Genomic DNA, 16,861 nt, shown 5'->3' with positions numbered 1-16,861 from the left:
TCTTCCTCTCTCCCTTCCTTTCTCAGTGCAGTCCTTGGGCGGTTTCCCAAATGCCACCCTATTCCCTAGATACTGCACTACTTTTGACCAGGTTCCATAGGGTCACATGGCCATATGGTTCTGGTCAAAAGTAGTGCACTATGTAGGGAATAGAGTGCCATTTGGGGCAGAAGCCTGTATTCAGTGCTGTCTCTCTCAGTGTGTGTGCCACTCTAAGCACAAGTGACCGTGCTTGGCAGCGCCAAGATCTCCGCGGGCCAGCCCAGAAAAACACAGCAGCCACAGGCCTGGGGCTGTGTCCTATAAGCCAATAAGCCAATCGAAGACTGTGGGCCGGTGGTAAAGGGTTGCCAAGGCAGCGAGTGGTGAAGGCCCCACAGGGACTCCTCAGACAACCCAACCGTTCTGTTTGTTGGTTGGAACTCTGACACAAACCCCACTACTCTCACATCTACTCTTTTCCCTCCCTCGCACAGTACCAGTTTGTTTGTTTGTCCAATCTTCTTGTTTGACACGTTGTTTTGCCCAGACCCAACTGGTCGTTCGTGTGTGCCACAGCAAAGGCAAACGAGAGTGCCTGGGGGGAAACCAGTGTGTGTGTTTGTTTGTTTGTGGTGCAAAGGTTGCTTCACCCTTTCTGGGAGCTGCCGGTTCGGTGTAGTGGAACCAGGGCTAATCCAGCCTTCTCACTGTCAGACTCCTGAGTGGGACTGTTTATTTGTATTGTCTGACGATCTGGAATCGATTAGAGCAAGTCAACTCCCTTTACTGGGTCCCCAGTTAATTAAATGCCAATTGGATTAGTCTGAAGGCCTGAATGCCACCCTCAGCATTTGCTCACCACACACAAACAGACTCATGGAACATGCTAATGACTGACCTTTTCACTCCTTCTCCCCCTGTTCCTTCTCTTCATCCCCTTCCTCCTCATCCTCCTAGTCCCCTGTTCCTTCTCTTCATCCTCTTCCTACTCATCCTCCTAGTCCCCCATTCCTTCTCCTCTTCATTGTCATCTTCCTCCTCCTCCCTGTTCCTCATCCTCTTCCTCATAACCCATTCCTTCTCCTCTTCATTGTCATCTTCCTCCTCCTCCCTGTTCCTTATTCTGTTCTTCATCCTCTTCCTCATACCCCATTTCTTCTCCTCTTTGTCATTCTCATCCTCTTTCTCCTCCCCCATTCCTTCTCCTCTTCATCGTCATCTTCTTCCTTCTCCCCTCTTCCTTCTCCTCTTCACTGTCCCCTTCCTCCTCCTCCATTCCTTCTCCTCTTCGCCGTCATCTTCCTCCTCCCCCATTCCTTCTCTTCTACATCCCCATGTTCCTTCTAATTTTCATTCTCCTCCTCATCTTCTTCTAAGCTAGTGTTGTGTAAGGGAATAGGGTTAAGTTATCTCTAAGCTAGTGTTGTGTAAGGGTTAGGGTTAAGTTATCTCTAAGCTAGTGTTGTGTAAGGTTTAGGGTTAAGTTATCTCTAAGCTAGTGTTGTGTAAGGGTTAGGGTTAAGTTATCTCTAAGCTAGTGTTGTGTAAGGTAACAGGGTTGAGTTATCTCTAAGCTAGTGTTGTGTAAGGGAACAGGGTTAAGTTATCTCTAAGCTAGTGTTGTGTAAGGGTTAGGGTTAAGTTATCTCTAAGCTAGTGTTGTGTAAGGGTTGAGTTATCTCTAAGCTAGTGTTGTGTAAGGGTTAGGGTTACGTTATCTCTAACATAGTGTTGTGTAAGGGTTGAGTTATCTCTAAGCTAGTGTTGTGTAAGGGAACAGGGTTAAGTTATCTCTAAGCTAGTGTTGTGTAAGGGTTAGGGTTACGTTATCTCTAACATAGTGTTGTGTAAGGGTTGAGTTATCTCTAAGCTAGTGTTGTGTAAGGGAACAGGGTTAAGTTATCTCTAAGATAGTGTTGTGTAAGGGAACAGGGTTGAGTTATCTCTAAGATAGTGTTGTGTAAGGGTTAGGGTTAAGTTATCTCGAAGATAGTGTTGTGTAAGGGTTAGGGTTAAGTTATCTCGAAGATAGTGTTGTGTAAGGGTTGAGTTATCTCTAAGCTGGTGTTGTGTAAGGGTTAGGGTTAAGTTATCTCTAAGCTAGTGTTGTGTAAGGGTTGAGTTATCTCTAAGCTAGTGTTGTGTAAGGGTTAGGGTTAAGTAATCTCTAAGCTAGTGTTGTGTAAGGGTTGAGTTATCTCTAAACTAGTTGTAACGGCGTTCTTCGTTTGTGGAAAGAGAGTCGGACCGAAATGCAGCGTAGTGGTTACTCATGACTTTAATGAACAAAGATCGTGATACATGAAATAACTTATACATATACAAAAACAACAAACGGAACGTGAAACCTAATTACAGCCTATCTGGTGAAACTACACAGAGACAGGAACAATCACCCACGAAATACAAAGCGAAACCAGGCTACCTAAATACGGTTCCCAATCAGAGACAACGAGAATCACCTGACTCTGATTGAGAACCGCCTCAAGCAGCCAAGTCTATACAACACCCCTAATCAGCCGCGATCCCACATACTACAAACCCCAATACGAACATACAATATAACATAAACCCATGTCACACCCTGGCCTGATCAAATAATTAAAGAAAACACAAAATACTAAGACCAAGGCGTGACACTAGTGTTGTGTAAGGGAACAGGGTTAAGTTATCTCTAAGCTAGTGTTGTGTAAGGGTTGAGTTATCTCTAAGCTAGTGTTGTGTAAGGGTTGAGTTATCTCTAAGCTAGTGTTGTGTAAGGGAACAGGGTTAAGTTATCTCTAAGCTAGTGTTGTGTACGGGTTGAGTTATCTCTAAGCTAGTGTTGTGTAAGGGAACAGGGTTAAGTTATCTCTAAGCTAGTGTTGTGTAAGGGTTGAGTTATCTCTAAGCTAGTGTTGTGTAAGGGTTAGGGTTAAGTTATCTCTAAGCTAGTGTTGTGTAAGGTAACAGGGTTGAGTTATCTCTAAGCTAGTGTTGTGTAAGGGAACAGGGTTAAGTTATCTCTAAGCTAGTGTTGTGTAAGGGTTAGGGTTAAGTTATCTCTAAGCTAGTGTTGTGTAAGGGTTGAGTTATCTCTAAGCTAGTGTTGTGTAAGGGTTAGGGTTACGTTATCTCTAACATAGTGTTGTGTAAGGGTTGAGTTATCTCTAAGCTAGTGTTGTGTAAGGAACAGGGTTAAGTTATCTCTAAGCTAGTGTTGTGTAAGGGTTAGGGTTACGTTATCTCTAACATAGTGTTGTGTAAGGGAACAGGGTTAAGTTATCTCTAAGATAGTGTTGTGTAAGGGAACAGGGTTGAGTTATCTCTAAGATAGTGTTGTGTAAGGGTTAGGGTTAAGTTATCTCGAAGATAGTGTTGTGTAAGGGTTAGGGTTAAGTTATCTCGAAGATAGTGTTGTGTAAGGGTTGAGTTATCTCTAAGCTGGTGTTGTGTAAGGGTTAGGGTTAAGTTATCTCTAAGATAGTGTTGTGTAAGGGTTAGGGTTAAGTTATCTCGAAGATAGTGTTGTGTAAGGGTTGAGTTATCTCTAAGCTGGTGTTGTGTAAGGGTTAGGGTTAAGTTATCTCTAAGCTAGTGTTGTGTAAGGGTTGAGTTATCTCTAAGCTAGTGTTGTGTAAGGGTTAGGGTTAAGTAATCTCTAAGCTAGTGTTGTGTAAGGGTTGAGTTATCTCTAAACTAGTTGTAACGGCGTTCTTCGTTTGTGGAAAGAGAGTCGGACCGAAATGCAGCGTAGTGGTTACTCATGACTTTAATGAACAAAGATCGTGATACATGAAATAACTTATACATATACAAAAACAACAAACGGAACGTGAAACCTAATTACAGCCTATCTGGTGAAACTACACAGAGACAGGAACAATCACCCACGAAATACAAAGCGAAACCAGGCTACCTAAATACGGTTCCCAATCAGAGACAACGAGAATCACCTGACTCTGATTGAGAACCGCCTCAAGCAGCCAAGTCTATACAACACCCCTAATCAGCCGCGATCCCACATACTACAAACCCCAATACGAACATACAATATAACATAAACCCATGTCACACCCTGGCCTGATCAAATAATTAAAGAAAACACAAAATACTAAGACCAAGGCGTGACACTAGTGTTGTGTAAGGGAACAGGGTTAAGTTATCTCTAAGATAGTGTTGTGTAAGGGTTGAGTTATCTCTAAGCTAGTGTTGTGTAAGGGAACAGGGTTAAGTTATCTCTAAGCTAGTGTTGTGTAAGGGTTGAGTTATCTCTAAGCTAGTGTTGTGTAAGGGAACAGGGTTAAGTTATCTCTAAGCTAGTGTTGTGTAAGGGTTGAGTTATCTCTAAGCTAGTGTTGTGTAAGGGAACAGGGTTAAGTTATCTCTAAGCTAGTGTTGTGTAAGGGTTGAGTTATCTCTAAGCTAGTGTTGTGTAAGGGAACAGGGTTAAGTTATCTCTAAGCTAGTGTTGTGTAAGGGTTGAGTTATCTCTAAGCTAGTGTTGTGTAAGGGTTAGGGTTAAGTTATCTCTAAGCTAGTGTTGTGTAAGGGTTAGGGTTAAGTTATCTCTAAGCTAGTGTTGTGTAAGGTTTAGGGTTAAGTTATCTCTAAGCTAGTGTTGTGTAAGGGTTAGGGTTAAGTTATCTCTAAGCTAGTGTTGTGTAAGGGAATAGGGTTAGGGTTAAGTTATCTCTAAGCTAGTGTTGTGTAAGGGTTAGGGTTACGTTATCTCTAACATAGTGTTGTGTAAGGGTTGAGTTATCTCTAAGCTAGTGTTGTGTAAGGGAACAGGGTTAAGTTATCTCTAAGATAGTGTTGTGTAAGGGTTAGGGTTACGTTATCTCTAACATAGTGTTGTGTAAGGGTTGAGTTATCTCTAAGCTAGTGTTGTGTAAGGGAACAGGGTTAAGTTATCTCTAAGATAGTGTTGTGTAAGGGAACAGGGTTGAGTTATCTCTAAGATAGTGTTGTGTAAGGGTTAGGGTTAAGTTATCTCGAAGATAGTGTTGTGTAAGGGTTGAGTTATCTCTAAGCTGGTGTTGTGTAAGGGTTAGGGTTAAGTTATCTCTAAGATAGTGTTGTGTAAGGGTTAGGGTTAAGTTATCTCGAAGATAGTGTTGTGTAAGGGTTGAGTTATCTCTAAGCTGGTGTTGTGTAAGGGTTAGGGTTAAGTTATCTCTAAGCTAGTGTTGTGTAAGGGTTGAGTTATCTCTAAGCTAGTGTTGTGTAAGGGTTAGGGTTAAGTTATCTCTAAGATAGTGTTGTGCAAGGGTTGAGTTATCTCTAAGCTAGTGTTGTGTAAGGGTTAGGGTTAAGTAATCTCTAAGCTAGTGTTGTGTAAGGGTTGAGTTATCTCTAAACTAGTTGTAACGGCGTTCTTCGTTTGTGGAAAGAGAGTCGGACCGAAATGCAGCGTAGTGGTTACTCATGACTTTAATGAACAAAGATCGTGATACATGAAATAACTTATACATATACAAAAACAACAAACGGAACGTGAAACCTAATTACAGCCTATCTGGTGAAACTACACAGAGACAGGAACAATCACCCACGAAATACAAAGCGAAACCAGGCTACCTAAATACGGTTCCCAATCAGAGACAACGAGAATCACCTGACTCTGATTGAGAACCGCCTCAGGCAGCCAAGTCTATACAACACCCCTAATCAGCCGCGATCCCACATACTACAAACCCCAATACGAACATACAATATAACATAAACCCATGTCACACCCTGGCCTGATCAAATAATTAAAGAAAACAGAAAATACTAAGACCAAGGCGTGACACTAGTGTTGTGTAAGGGAACAGGGTTAAGTTATCTCTAAGCTAGTGTTGTGTAAGGGTTGAGTTATCTCTAAGCTAGTGTTGTGTAAGGGTTGAGTTATCTCTAAGCTAGTGTTGTGTAAGGGAACAGGGTTAAGTTATCTCTAAGCTAGTGTTGTGTAAGGGTTGAGTTATCTCTAAGCTAGTGTTGTGTAAGGGAACAGGGTTAAGTTATCTCTAAGCTAGTGTTGTGTAAGGGTTGAGTTATCTCTAAGCTAGTGTTGTGTAAGGGAACAGGGTTAAGTTATCTCTAAGCTAGTGTTGTGTAAGGGTTGAGTTATCTCTAAGCTAGTGTTGTGTAAGGGAACAGGGTTAAGTTATCTCTAAGATAGTGTTGTGTAAGGGTTGAGTTATCTCTAAGCTAGTGTTGTGTAAGGGAACAGGGTTATGGTTGAGTTATCTTTAGTGAAGCAGATTTACCTTTTATTTTCTTCCAAATCTGAATCTTTCTTTTTTTAGATGATGTAATTACAAGTTTTCTACAAGCTTATTGGTTGACACACTGTTCTCCGGCATATTGTGCTGTCGTCTGCATTTAACACCAGGATGTGTTGTAAACACATAGAATCGGATGTCTTCTGTTCATTCATAATGCTAAACACACACACACACACACACACACACACACACACACACACACACACACACACACACACACACACACACACACAAACACGCACACACACACACATTCTGTTTTCAGCTACAATTCATTACACAATAACATTTGCGGTAAACTTATATAACGAACGGAGGGAGGCAGCAGCTGGGATGTTGTAGGGGGCACTGGAAGAGAAGCCTAGCAGGGCTGGAGAAAACAGCTGTTCCCATCTGCAAACCTGGTTACTTTTTTAAAAATCTCACAAACAGCGCAGCTTCGTTTTTAAGGGCAGAATTATTCCCGTACCTACGGAGATATTTGGGATTTTTGGTATTTTATTAGGATCCCCATTAGCTGTTGCAAAAGCAGCAGCTGCTTTTCCTGGGGTCCAGACAAAACATGAAACATAATACAGAATGACATAACACAGAACATCATTAGACATGAAGACTAGGTAGAGTTAGATGAAGACTAGGTAGAGTTAGATGAAGACTAGGTAGAGTTAGATGAAGACTAGGTAGAGTTAGATGAAGACTAGGTAGAGTTAGATGAAGACTAGGTAGAGTTAGATGAAGACTAGGTAGAGTTAGATGAAGACTAGGTAGAGTTAGATGAAGACTAGGTAGAGTTAGATGAAGACTAGGTAGAGTTAGATGAAGACTAGGTAGAGTTAGATGAAGACTAGGTAGAGTTAGATGAAGACTAGGTAGAGTTAGATGAAGACTAGGTAGTGTGCTTTCCTATACCCACAGCTAGGGACACCATTTTTCTGCTAGAAACATTCGATTGAAGACGTGAAAGCGTCTGTTGTCTCAGTTTTTTTCCCCCCTTCATTTGATTGGTCCTCCACAACAACGTTTGAAGGCTCAGGACAAGCGTACCCTAATCGCATGCGACTTGCTGAGACGACGGCAGGCAGTGTGATTCCTCGGCTAACAAACAGATTGAGAGAAGTTTGTTTCAGGATGAAACCGAGCTGAGGATGGTGGGGTGTTGATCGTCCAACAAATCTGAGACAGCCTGCTGTCCAGCCACATTGTCTGCTGTCCAAACTTCATGATGACTTGTTTAGGGAAAAGTGTTTGCGTTGTCGTCTTCATCATACATTTCTTTCCCAGATGGGTAGAGATGGGTTGTTGTGGGTGTTTTACAATCCCAGATGGGTAGAGATGGGTTGTTGTGGGTGTTTTACAATCCCAGATGGGTAGAGATGGGTTGTTATTGGTGTTTTACAATCCCAGATGGGTAGAGATGGGTTGTTGTGGGTGTTTTACAATCCCAGATGGGTAGAGATGGGTTGTTATTGGTGTTTTACAATCCCAGATGGGTAGAGATGGGTTGTTGTGGGTGTTTTACAATCCCAGATGGGTAGAGATGGGTTGTTGTGGGTGTTTTACAATCCCAGATGGGTAGAGATGGGTTGTTGTGGGTGTTTTACAATCCCAGATGGGTAGAGATGGGTTGTTGTGGGGGTTTTACTTGGCCTGGTGTAGTGAGGCATGTGTCCCTCGACCTCATCATCTGTAAGACTATATCTATGTCTATTAGGTATCTAGTAATATCTGGTATTATTAATTACTGTCTAAGAGTATCGATTAGTATCTTGTAGTATTTAGTACGGTATAGGAGTATCTAGGAGTATTTAGTAGTATTTCGGAGTATCTGGTAGTATTTAGTACTGTCTAGAAGTATCTAGGAGTATCTAGGACTATCTAATAGTTTCTAGAAGTATCTAGGACTATCGAGTAGTATCTAGGACTATCTAATAGTTTCTAGTAGTATCTAGGACTAACTAGGACTATCTCATAGTTTCTAGTAGTATCTCGTAGTATCTAGGACTATCTAAGACTATCTAATAGTTTCTAGTAGTATCTAGGACTATCTAGTAGTATTTATGACTATCTAATAATTTCTAGTAGTATCTAGTAGTATCTAGGACTATATAATATTTTCTAGTAGTATCTAAGACTATCTAGTAGTATCTAGGACTATCTAATAGTTTCTAGTAGTATCTGGGACTATCTAATACTTTCTAGTAGTATATAGGACTATCTAGTAGTATCTAGGACTATCTAATAGTTTCTAGTAGTGTCTAGTAGTATCTAGGACTATCTAGGACTATCTAATATGTTCTAGTATTATCTAGGACTATCTAATAGTTTCTAGTAGTATCTAGTAGTATCTAGGACTATATAATAGTTTCTAGTAGTATCTAGGACTAACTAGTAGTATCTATGACTATCTAATAGTTTCTAGGACTATCTAATAGTCTCTAGGACTATCTAGTAGTATCTAGGACTATCTAATAGTTTATAGTAGTATCTAGGACTGTCTAATAATTTCTGGTAGTATCTAGGACTATCTAATAATTTATCGTAGTATCTAGGACTACCTAGTAGTATCTAGGACTATCTAGTAGTAGCTAGGACTATCTAATAATTTCTAGTAGTATCTAGGACTATCTAATAATTTCTAGTAGTATCTAGGACTATCTAGTAGTATTTAGGAGTGTCTAGGACTATCTAGTAGTATCTAGGAGTGTGGTGGTGGTGGTGGTGGTGGTGGTGGTGGTGGTGGTGTGTGTGTGTGTGTGTGTGTGTGTGTGTGTGTGTGTGTGTGTGTGTGTAGGGAAGGGAGGGTCGTAGGAAAAAGGTAAGGAGCTGAATGTGGGGGGTGGGAAGTGGTTGAATAAGGAGAGGGATGCCACTCTCCTGAGTGTAGAGAGGGATGCCACTCTCCTGAGTGTAGAGAGGGATGCCACTCTCCTGAGTGTAGAGAGGATGCCACTCTCCTGAGTGTAGAGAGGGATGCCACTCTCCTGAGTGTAGAGAGGGATGCCACTCTCCTGAGTGTAGAGAGGGATGCCACTCTCCTGAGTGTAGAGAGGGATGCCACTCTCCTGAGTGTAGAGAGGGATGCCACTCTCCTGAGTGTAGAGAGGGATGCCACTCTCCTGAGTGTAGAGAGGATGCCACTCTCCTGAGTGTAGAGAGGGATGCCACTCTCCTGAGTGTAGAGAGGGATGCCACTCTCCTGAGTGTAGAGAGGGATGCCACTCTCCTGAGTGTAGAGAGGAATGCCACTCTCCTGAGTGTAGAGAGGGATGCCACTCTCCTGAGTGTAGAGAGGGATGCCACTCTCCTGAGTGTAGAGAGGAATGTCACTCTCCTGAGTGTAGAGAGGAATGAAGGAAAGAGGAGTAGGAGGGTACTGGGAAGCAGAGGGGGAGGAGAAGGAGGGGGCTGTAGCCTAGCCTACAATGAGGAGGCAGTGATAGAGAGGATCTCTCTCCTTCTCGGCTCTCCGTAGTATAAATCTGACTCATTCGATTACACGGCTCCTCTAGAGGGCTTCAAGGTAACGCAACGGCCCCAGACTTATCGCTCCTGCAAGCCGTGCTGCCCGTCCGAGCGGAGGCGATTTACTGCCCGCCGCGCCATGCACACTGCCCCCGGCCCGTAAGTCACGGCATCACGGCGTCACTCTGTCCTTGTGCCCGCTACACTGATGAACAGGCCCCGCCAGGGCCTTAACACCAGGCCCCGCCAGGGCCTTAACACCAGGCCCCGCCAGGGCCTTAACACCAGGCCCCCAGACCTCAGATGGCTTCCTAGCATCCCCTAAGTGCCCTACCCCTCTCTCCCCACCCCACCCCACCCCACCTCTCTCCTCACCCCCCCTCTCTCCCCACCCTCTCTCCCCCTCTTCTCACCCCCCCTCTCTGGTTAAGCAGGCATTATCCTGGCTTGGTCTGACCAGCTTGTGTTAGACCATTGGGCAACATTTCCGTCGTGCTAAAGCAAACGAACGGTGCATAAACCTCATTATAATCGAGCAGTGTGATTTAATTTAAAACTTTTCTAGAACATTGTGTGTTTACTATAGTTTTAGTGTTTACTACTCTAGTTAAGTAGTCATCTTCTTATAACACACATTGTCGAAGGAACGTTTCAAATTCAATCACACTACAACAGTATACTGAGGTTTACAGTATTTTTGCACATTACACAACTATTTTGCGCTCTGAAAATGTCACACTTCAATTTAGTCTGTGGCCCGAGACAGAGATCAGCCTGTAGATACTGTGGGACTAAACAGAGATCAGCCTGTAGATACTGTGGGACTAAACAGAGATCAGCCTGTAGATACTGTGGGACTAAACAGAGATCAGCCTGTAGATACTGTGGGACTAAACAGAGATCAGCCTGTAGATACTGTGGGACTAAACAGAGATCAGCCTGTAGATACTGTGGGACTAAACAGAGATCAGCCTGTAGATACTGTGGGACTAAACAGAGATCAGCCTGTAGATACTGTGGGACTAAACAGAGATCAGCCTGTAGATACTGTGGGACTAAACAGAGATCAGCCTGTAGATACTGTGGGACTAAACCGAGATCAGCCTGTAGATACTGTGGGACTAAACAGAGATCAGCCTGTAGATACTGTGGGACTAAACAGAGATCAGCCTGTAGATACTGTGGGACTAAACAGAGATCAGCCTGTAGATACTGTGGGACTAAACAGAGATCAGCCTGTAGATACTGTGGGACTAAACAGAGATCAGCCTGTAGATACTGTGGGACTAAACAGAGATCAGCCTGTAGATACTGTGGGACTAAACAGAGATCAGCCTGTAGATACTATGGGACTAAACAGAGATCAGCCTGTAGATACTGTGGGACTAAACAGAGATCAGCCTGTAGATACTGTGGGACTAAACAGAGATCAGCCTGTAGATAATGTGGGACTAAAAGGAGATCAGCCTGTAGATACTGTGGGACTACACAGAGATCAGCCTGTAGATACTGTGGGACTAAACAGAGATCATCAGCCTGTTGATACTGTGTGACTAAACAGAGATCAGCCTGTAGATACTGTGATACTAAACAGAGATCAGCCTGTATATACTGTGGGACTAAACAGAGATCAGCCTGTTGATACTGTGGGACTAAACAGAGATCAGCCTGTAGATACTGTGGGACTAAACAGAGATCAGCCTGTAGATACTGTGGGACTAAACAGAGATCAGCCTGTAGATACTGTGGGACTAAACAGAGATCAGCCTGTAAATACTGTGATACTAAACAGAGATGAGCCTGTTGATACTGTGGGACTAAACAGAGATCAGCCTGTAGATACTGTGATACTAAACAGAGATCAGCCTGTAGATACTGTGGGACTAAACAGAGATCAGCGTGTACATACTGTGATACTAAACAGAGATCAGCCTGTAGATACTGTGGGACTAAACAGCGATCAGCCTGTAGATACTGTGATACTAAACAGAGATGAGCCTGTTGATACTGTGGGACTAAACAGAGATCAGCCTGTAGATACTGTGATACTAAACAGAGATGAGCCTGTTGATACTGTGGGACTAAACAGAGATCAGCCTGTAGATACTGTGGGCATGTTGACTGTCTTTAATGTCTGGGCTGTCAGGAGCTGCCTGGTGCCTGTGTTGACAGACCTCTGGAGTCCTGGAGTGTCCCTTCCCTCGGCTCCCATCATGTCTGGGTTTGGTGTGTGATGGACAGGACCTTGTCTCACTGCTGTGTCACACACACACGCACACACGCACGCACGCACACACACACACACGCACGCACGCACGCACGCACGCACACACACACTCCCTCTGCATTAAAGGTTGATAATGTCAGTCAGGACAGTAGGGGAGAATGTCTGTACTCAGTCAGGACAGTAGTGGAGAATGTTTGTACTCAGTCAGGACAGTAGGGGAGAATGTCTGTACTCAGTCAGGACAGTAGGGGAGAATGTTTGTACTCAGTCAGGACAGTAGGGGAGAATGTCTGTACTCAGTCAGGACAGTAGGGGAGAATGTCTGTACTCAGTCAGGACAGTAGGGGAGAATGTCTGTACTTAGTCAGGACAGTAGGGGAGAATGTCTGTACTCAGTCAGGACAGTAGGGGAGAATGTCTGTACTCAGTCAGAACAGTAGGGGAGAATGTCTGTACTCAGTCAGGACAGAATGTCTGTACTCAGTCAGGACAGTAGGGGAGAATGTCTGTACTCAGTCAGGACAGTAGGGGAGAATGTCTGTACTCAGTCAGAACAGTAGGGGAGAATGTCTGTACTCAGTCAGGACAGAATGTCTGTACTCAGTCAGGACAGTAGGGGAGAATGTCTGTACTCAGTCAGGACAGTAAGGGAGAATGTCTGTACTCAGTCAGAACAGTAGGGGAGAATGTCTGCACTCAGTCAGGACAGTAGGGGAGAATGTCTGTACTCAGTCAGGACAGTAGGGGAGAATGTCTGTACTCAGTCAGGACAGTAAGGGAGAATGTCTGTACTCAGTCAGAACAGTAGGGGAGAATGTCTGTACTCAGTCAGGACAGAATGTCTGCACTCAGTCAGGACAGTAGGGGAGAATGTCTACTCAGTCAGAACAGTAGGGGAGAATGTCTGTACTCAGTCAGGACAGAATGTCTGCACTCAGTCAGGACAGTAGGGGAGAATGTCTGCACTCAGTCAGGACAGTAGGGAAGAATGTTTGTACTCAGTCAGGACAGTAGGGGAGAATGTCTGTACTCAGTCAGGACAGTAGGGGAGAATGTCTGTACTCAGTCAGGACAGTAGGGGAGAATGTTTGTACTCAGTCAGGACAGTAGGGGAGAATGTCTGTACTCAGTCAGAACAGTAGGGGAGAATGGCTGTACTCAGTCAGGACAGTAGGGGAGAATGTCTGCACTCAGTCAGGACAGTAGGGCAGAATGTCTGTACTTAGTTGGGACACTAATTCGGAGCGAGGTGTAGAGTGTGCTGTCGTTACAGTAATGAGGCATGTACTGTTTGGCGTAATACCTTACATCTCTATGTAACCTATGATCTATAACATAGAGTTGATTTTACCGATTCACACACTGTAGTTGTGAAAACATACACGTCGACCCCTATACATACAGTATATGTTGTTTTATCTTGTGGGTGAGTACTTGATTGACTGTCTGTGTTTTATTGGCAACCTTGTCATGAAAAGATGTTAGAAAAGTCCAATGCTTTCCAGAATATAGCCAGACTGGGTTATATTTTCATTACCCTCCTCCGCAGTTCAGTTCTAGTACATAATTTACAGTTTATAGATTTTTATTTCGTTGCTTTCAGTCTCAATTTTTTTTTACAGACTATGTTTTACTGTAAGGTCCTTGGAAGTAAATTGTTATAAAGGGACATGAGAAGTAAAATAAAATAGTTGAAACAGTCCTCTAAAAGGAGAGACATTGGTTTTACTTAACAATGGTCTTAAATGATGAAAGAATGGTTTTGGGGACTGTGGTTGCTTTTTTTTCTGTCCCACAAGCCACTGGGAGCAATTTTGTCCTTAAAATAAAGTATTTTCCCAAACTGTTTGGAAGAGTTCTGAAGGAAAAGTGCATTTTCGAGTCGAGCGCGGGATCTCCCAAGCCCAAAGGACCCTTCTTGTTCTCGACAAACAGCAAGGAAAGCGTGACACAACAGCAGTCTCTGGCAAGACACAAGGAAAAAACTGAGACAAAAGAAGGGGTTGTGGGTTTCTTTTGAAAGGAAGTTTCTTATTTTTTCCGTCGGTGCTCTTGCCAAGGTCATTGGCACCTTCTAATAACTTGCTCCTTTAATAAACTCCCAGAGTATCTTGTCAAGGTGATGAATAGCGGAGTCAGCCGAGGCTGTATTAAAGGAAACTTGGGAGGGGGAGAAGGAGGGGAGAGGGCGGGATTCTGGACAGTACGGGAGGAAGGAGACATCCTTCACCCCCGACAGACAGACAGACACATTCTCCATGGAGGATCACATTACATACCAATCAGAGATATGAAATGTTCTCAAATTATCTTTGCTATGCATAAGGGTTTAAATGATGTCAACACGATTGTAAGCTGTCACAAAAGCTGTTGGCAAATGACTGCCATTGATTTTTTTTTTTAAAGAATTGTGTTAACGAATGCACGTGTGTGTGTGTGTGTGTGTGTGTGTGTGTGTGTGTGTGTGTGTGTGTGTGTGTGTGTGTGTGTGTGTGTGTGTGTGTGTGTGTGTGTGTGTGTGTGTGTGTGTGTGTCTCCAGAGCCTGTCTACTGTGCTGTATTATTGGCCTTAACCATGTTCATGCTTCCCATCTCCAGAGCCCTGTTCAAACAAGGAGTCAACTTTGTGTCAGTGAAGCCCAGCAATGTGGCTTCTGCCTGGGAGATCAAACAGGAAACGCTACCCGGAAGTCCCTCATTGTCCGTGTTCTGCCAGAGGAAGGCCAGCTCTACAGGGGAAAGGTAGGAGCCTTTTCAAAACACTATGACAATATAATGCTGTTATTTACTCCTAATGGTTGGACAGATTACGTTATCCATGCCGTCTTATCAACTGATTACTGGACAGACCTACTGGACACACAGGAATTTAGTCTTGATCACTAGATGTTATGTTTGCAGATTGCCCACTCGGGCTCCCGAGTGGCGCAGCGGTTTAAGGCACTGCATCTCAGTGCTAGAGGCATCACTACAGACACTGGTTTGATTCCAGGCTGTATCACAGCAGTCTAAGGCACTGCATCTCAGTGCTAGAGGCATCACTACAGACACTGGTTTGATTCCAGGCTGTATCACAGCAGTCTAAGGCACTGCATCTCAGTGCTAGAGGCATCACTACAGACACTGGTTTGATTCCAGGCTGTATCACAGCGGTCTAAGGCACTGCATCTCAGTGCTAGAGGCATCACTACAGACACTGGTTTGATTCCAGGCTGTATCACAGCGGTCTAAGGCACTGCATCTCAGTGCTAGAGGCGTCACTACAGACCCTGGTTTGATTCCAGGCTGTATTACAATCAGCCGTGATCGGGAGTCCCATAGGGCAGCGCACAATTGGCCCAGCGTCGTCCGGGTTAGGGTTTGACCGGGGTATGCCGTCATTGTAAATAAGAATTTGTTCTTAACTGACTTGCTTAGTTAAATAAAGGTCAAAATAAAAAAAGTAAGTTTACAAATTCAAATTTAGAGTATTACAGGTACTGGCTACATAAAACTACTAGTTTGATTTGAAAACGTCAGCCCCACGGGGACAGCACAGGATCGAAGGTCGGGATCAGCACTACAGGCTTCTGGTAGCTCAGAGTGGAGCGCTAAACCTTAACCTCGCCTCACCTCACAGGTGAATATGGAGAGTGAGGGGGTTGGGTTTAAGGGGGCGGCAGGGGGCCTGTGCTGGGAGATGTCTAATTGGCGGACTGGGGTGGAGGGTTGAGTGTGGATTGCTCTGGATTTATGCAGGCCTGTTAGCTGTTGGCTAAAGCCTAGAGTGAGCGACCCCTCCCTCCTCGTCCCTCATCCTCCTCCCTCCTCCTCCCACCCTCTCCTCTGCTGACAAGCTGCACTGGAAATGTATGACCCCAGTGTCATACTAAATCTGTCAGGCCGGCCGGTAATTGCTCAGTCCTCGTACTTCGGGTTTTTATATGCTGGAGAAAATTGGTTCTGGCACTTTAATGCTTCCTCCGATTCAGTTGTTGCCAATAGCCCGTTGCAACTACTTTCATAATAGTTACAAAATGAAGAGGGTGGAACGTAGATTTGTTTGCCGGGTCGTATGGCGAACATCGAGTCTTTCACCGGCTCTCGAGAAGGGTGGAAGGAGAAGGATGAGGCAGGAGGACGAGGGAGGAGGATAAGGGAGGAGGACGTGGGAGAAGGACGGAGAGAGAAGAGAGGAGGATGAGGGAGGAGGACGAGGGAGGATGATGAGGGAGGAGGACGTAGAAGAAGGGAGGAGAGAGAAGAGAGGAGGATGAGGGAGGAGGGCGAGGGAGGAGTATGAGGGAGGAGGACGTGGGAGAAGGGAGGAGAGAGAAGAGAGGAGGATGAGGGAGGAGGACGTGGGAGAAGGATGGAGAGAGAAGAGAGGAGGATGAGGGAGGAGGACGTGGGAGAAGGACGAAGAGAGAAGAGAGGAGGATGAGGGAGGACGTGGGAGAAGGATGGAGAGAGTAGAGAGGAGGATGAGGGAGGAGGACGTGGGAGAATGACGGAGAGAGAAGAGAGGAGGATGAGGGAGGAGGACGGAGAGAGAAGAGAGGAGGATGAGGGAGGAGGATCAGTTACACGGTAGGGGACCAGGATAGTAAGGGTGGTGGGTTAGGCTCTAGTCAACCCTAGAGGAAAACCAGAAAGCCCCATGGCAGGTTTTGTAGGTAGAAGAAGAACTCGGACTGGTGTGGAGGTGAGATTTGAGATTCCCTGCTGTTGTTGCATATATAACTGGCAACTTCCGTTCCACTAGTTCCTCAGTGTGTAAACTCTGAGTAGTCATCTCCAGTTCCCCTAGTTCCTCCGTAGGCCATTCTACACTGCATTGTTCTAAGCCCCAGGCTAGACTGACCCGGGGCTAGATTAGTTCACACAAGCATTTGTTAACCCTGGGCTAACGAGTCACACTTGCCCTCAATGTGTAGGCTTTTGCAACGTTTCTTATTGG

At 44.5% G+C, this 16,861-nt stretch overlaps 1 protein-coding gene across 16 annotated transcripts in view; it reads left to right on the top strand.

The window, feature by feature from the left end:
- The window catches only part of si:dkey-215k6.1 (transmembrane protein 132C), a 503,239-nt gene that overhangs the window by 221,455 nt on the left and 264,923 nt on the right, over positions 1 to 16,861 (top strand). For all 16 annotated transcript variants that reach the window (XM_052461021.1, XM_052461012.1, XM_052461023.1 and 13 more), the window contains exon 3: positions 14,521 to 14,664. In XM_052461021.1, the coding sequence (XP_052316981.1) occupies positions 14,521 to 14,664 (144 nt within the window). The remainder of the gene's footprint in view (positions 1 to 14,520; positions 14,665 to 16,861) is intronic.

This window comes from Oncorhynchus keta, chromosome 14 (assembly GCF_023373465.1).
Source record: "Oncorhynchus keta strain PuntledgeMale-10-30-2019 chromosome 14, Oket_V2, whole genome shotgun sequence".
Taxonomy (NCBI): Eukaryota; Metazoa; Chordata; class Actinopteri; order Salmoniformes; family Salmonidae; genus Oncorhynchus; species Oncorhynchus keta.
The sequence above is the reverse complement of the archived record's forward strand: the minus strand, read 5'-3'. Positions and strand labels throughout refer to the sequence as shown.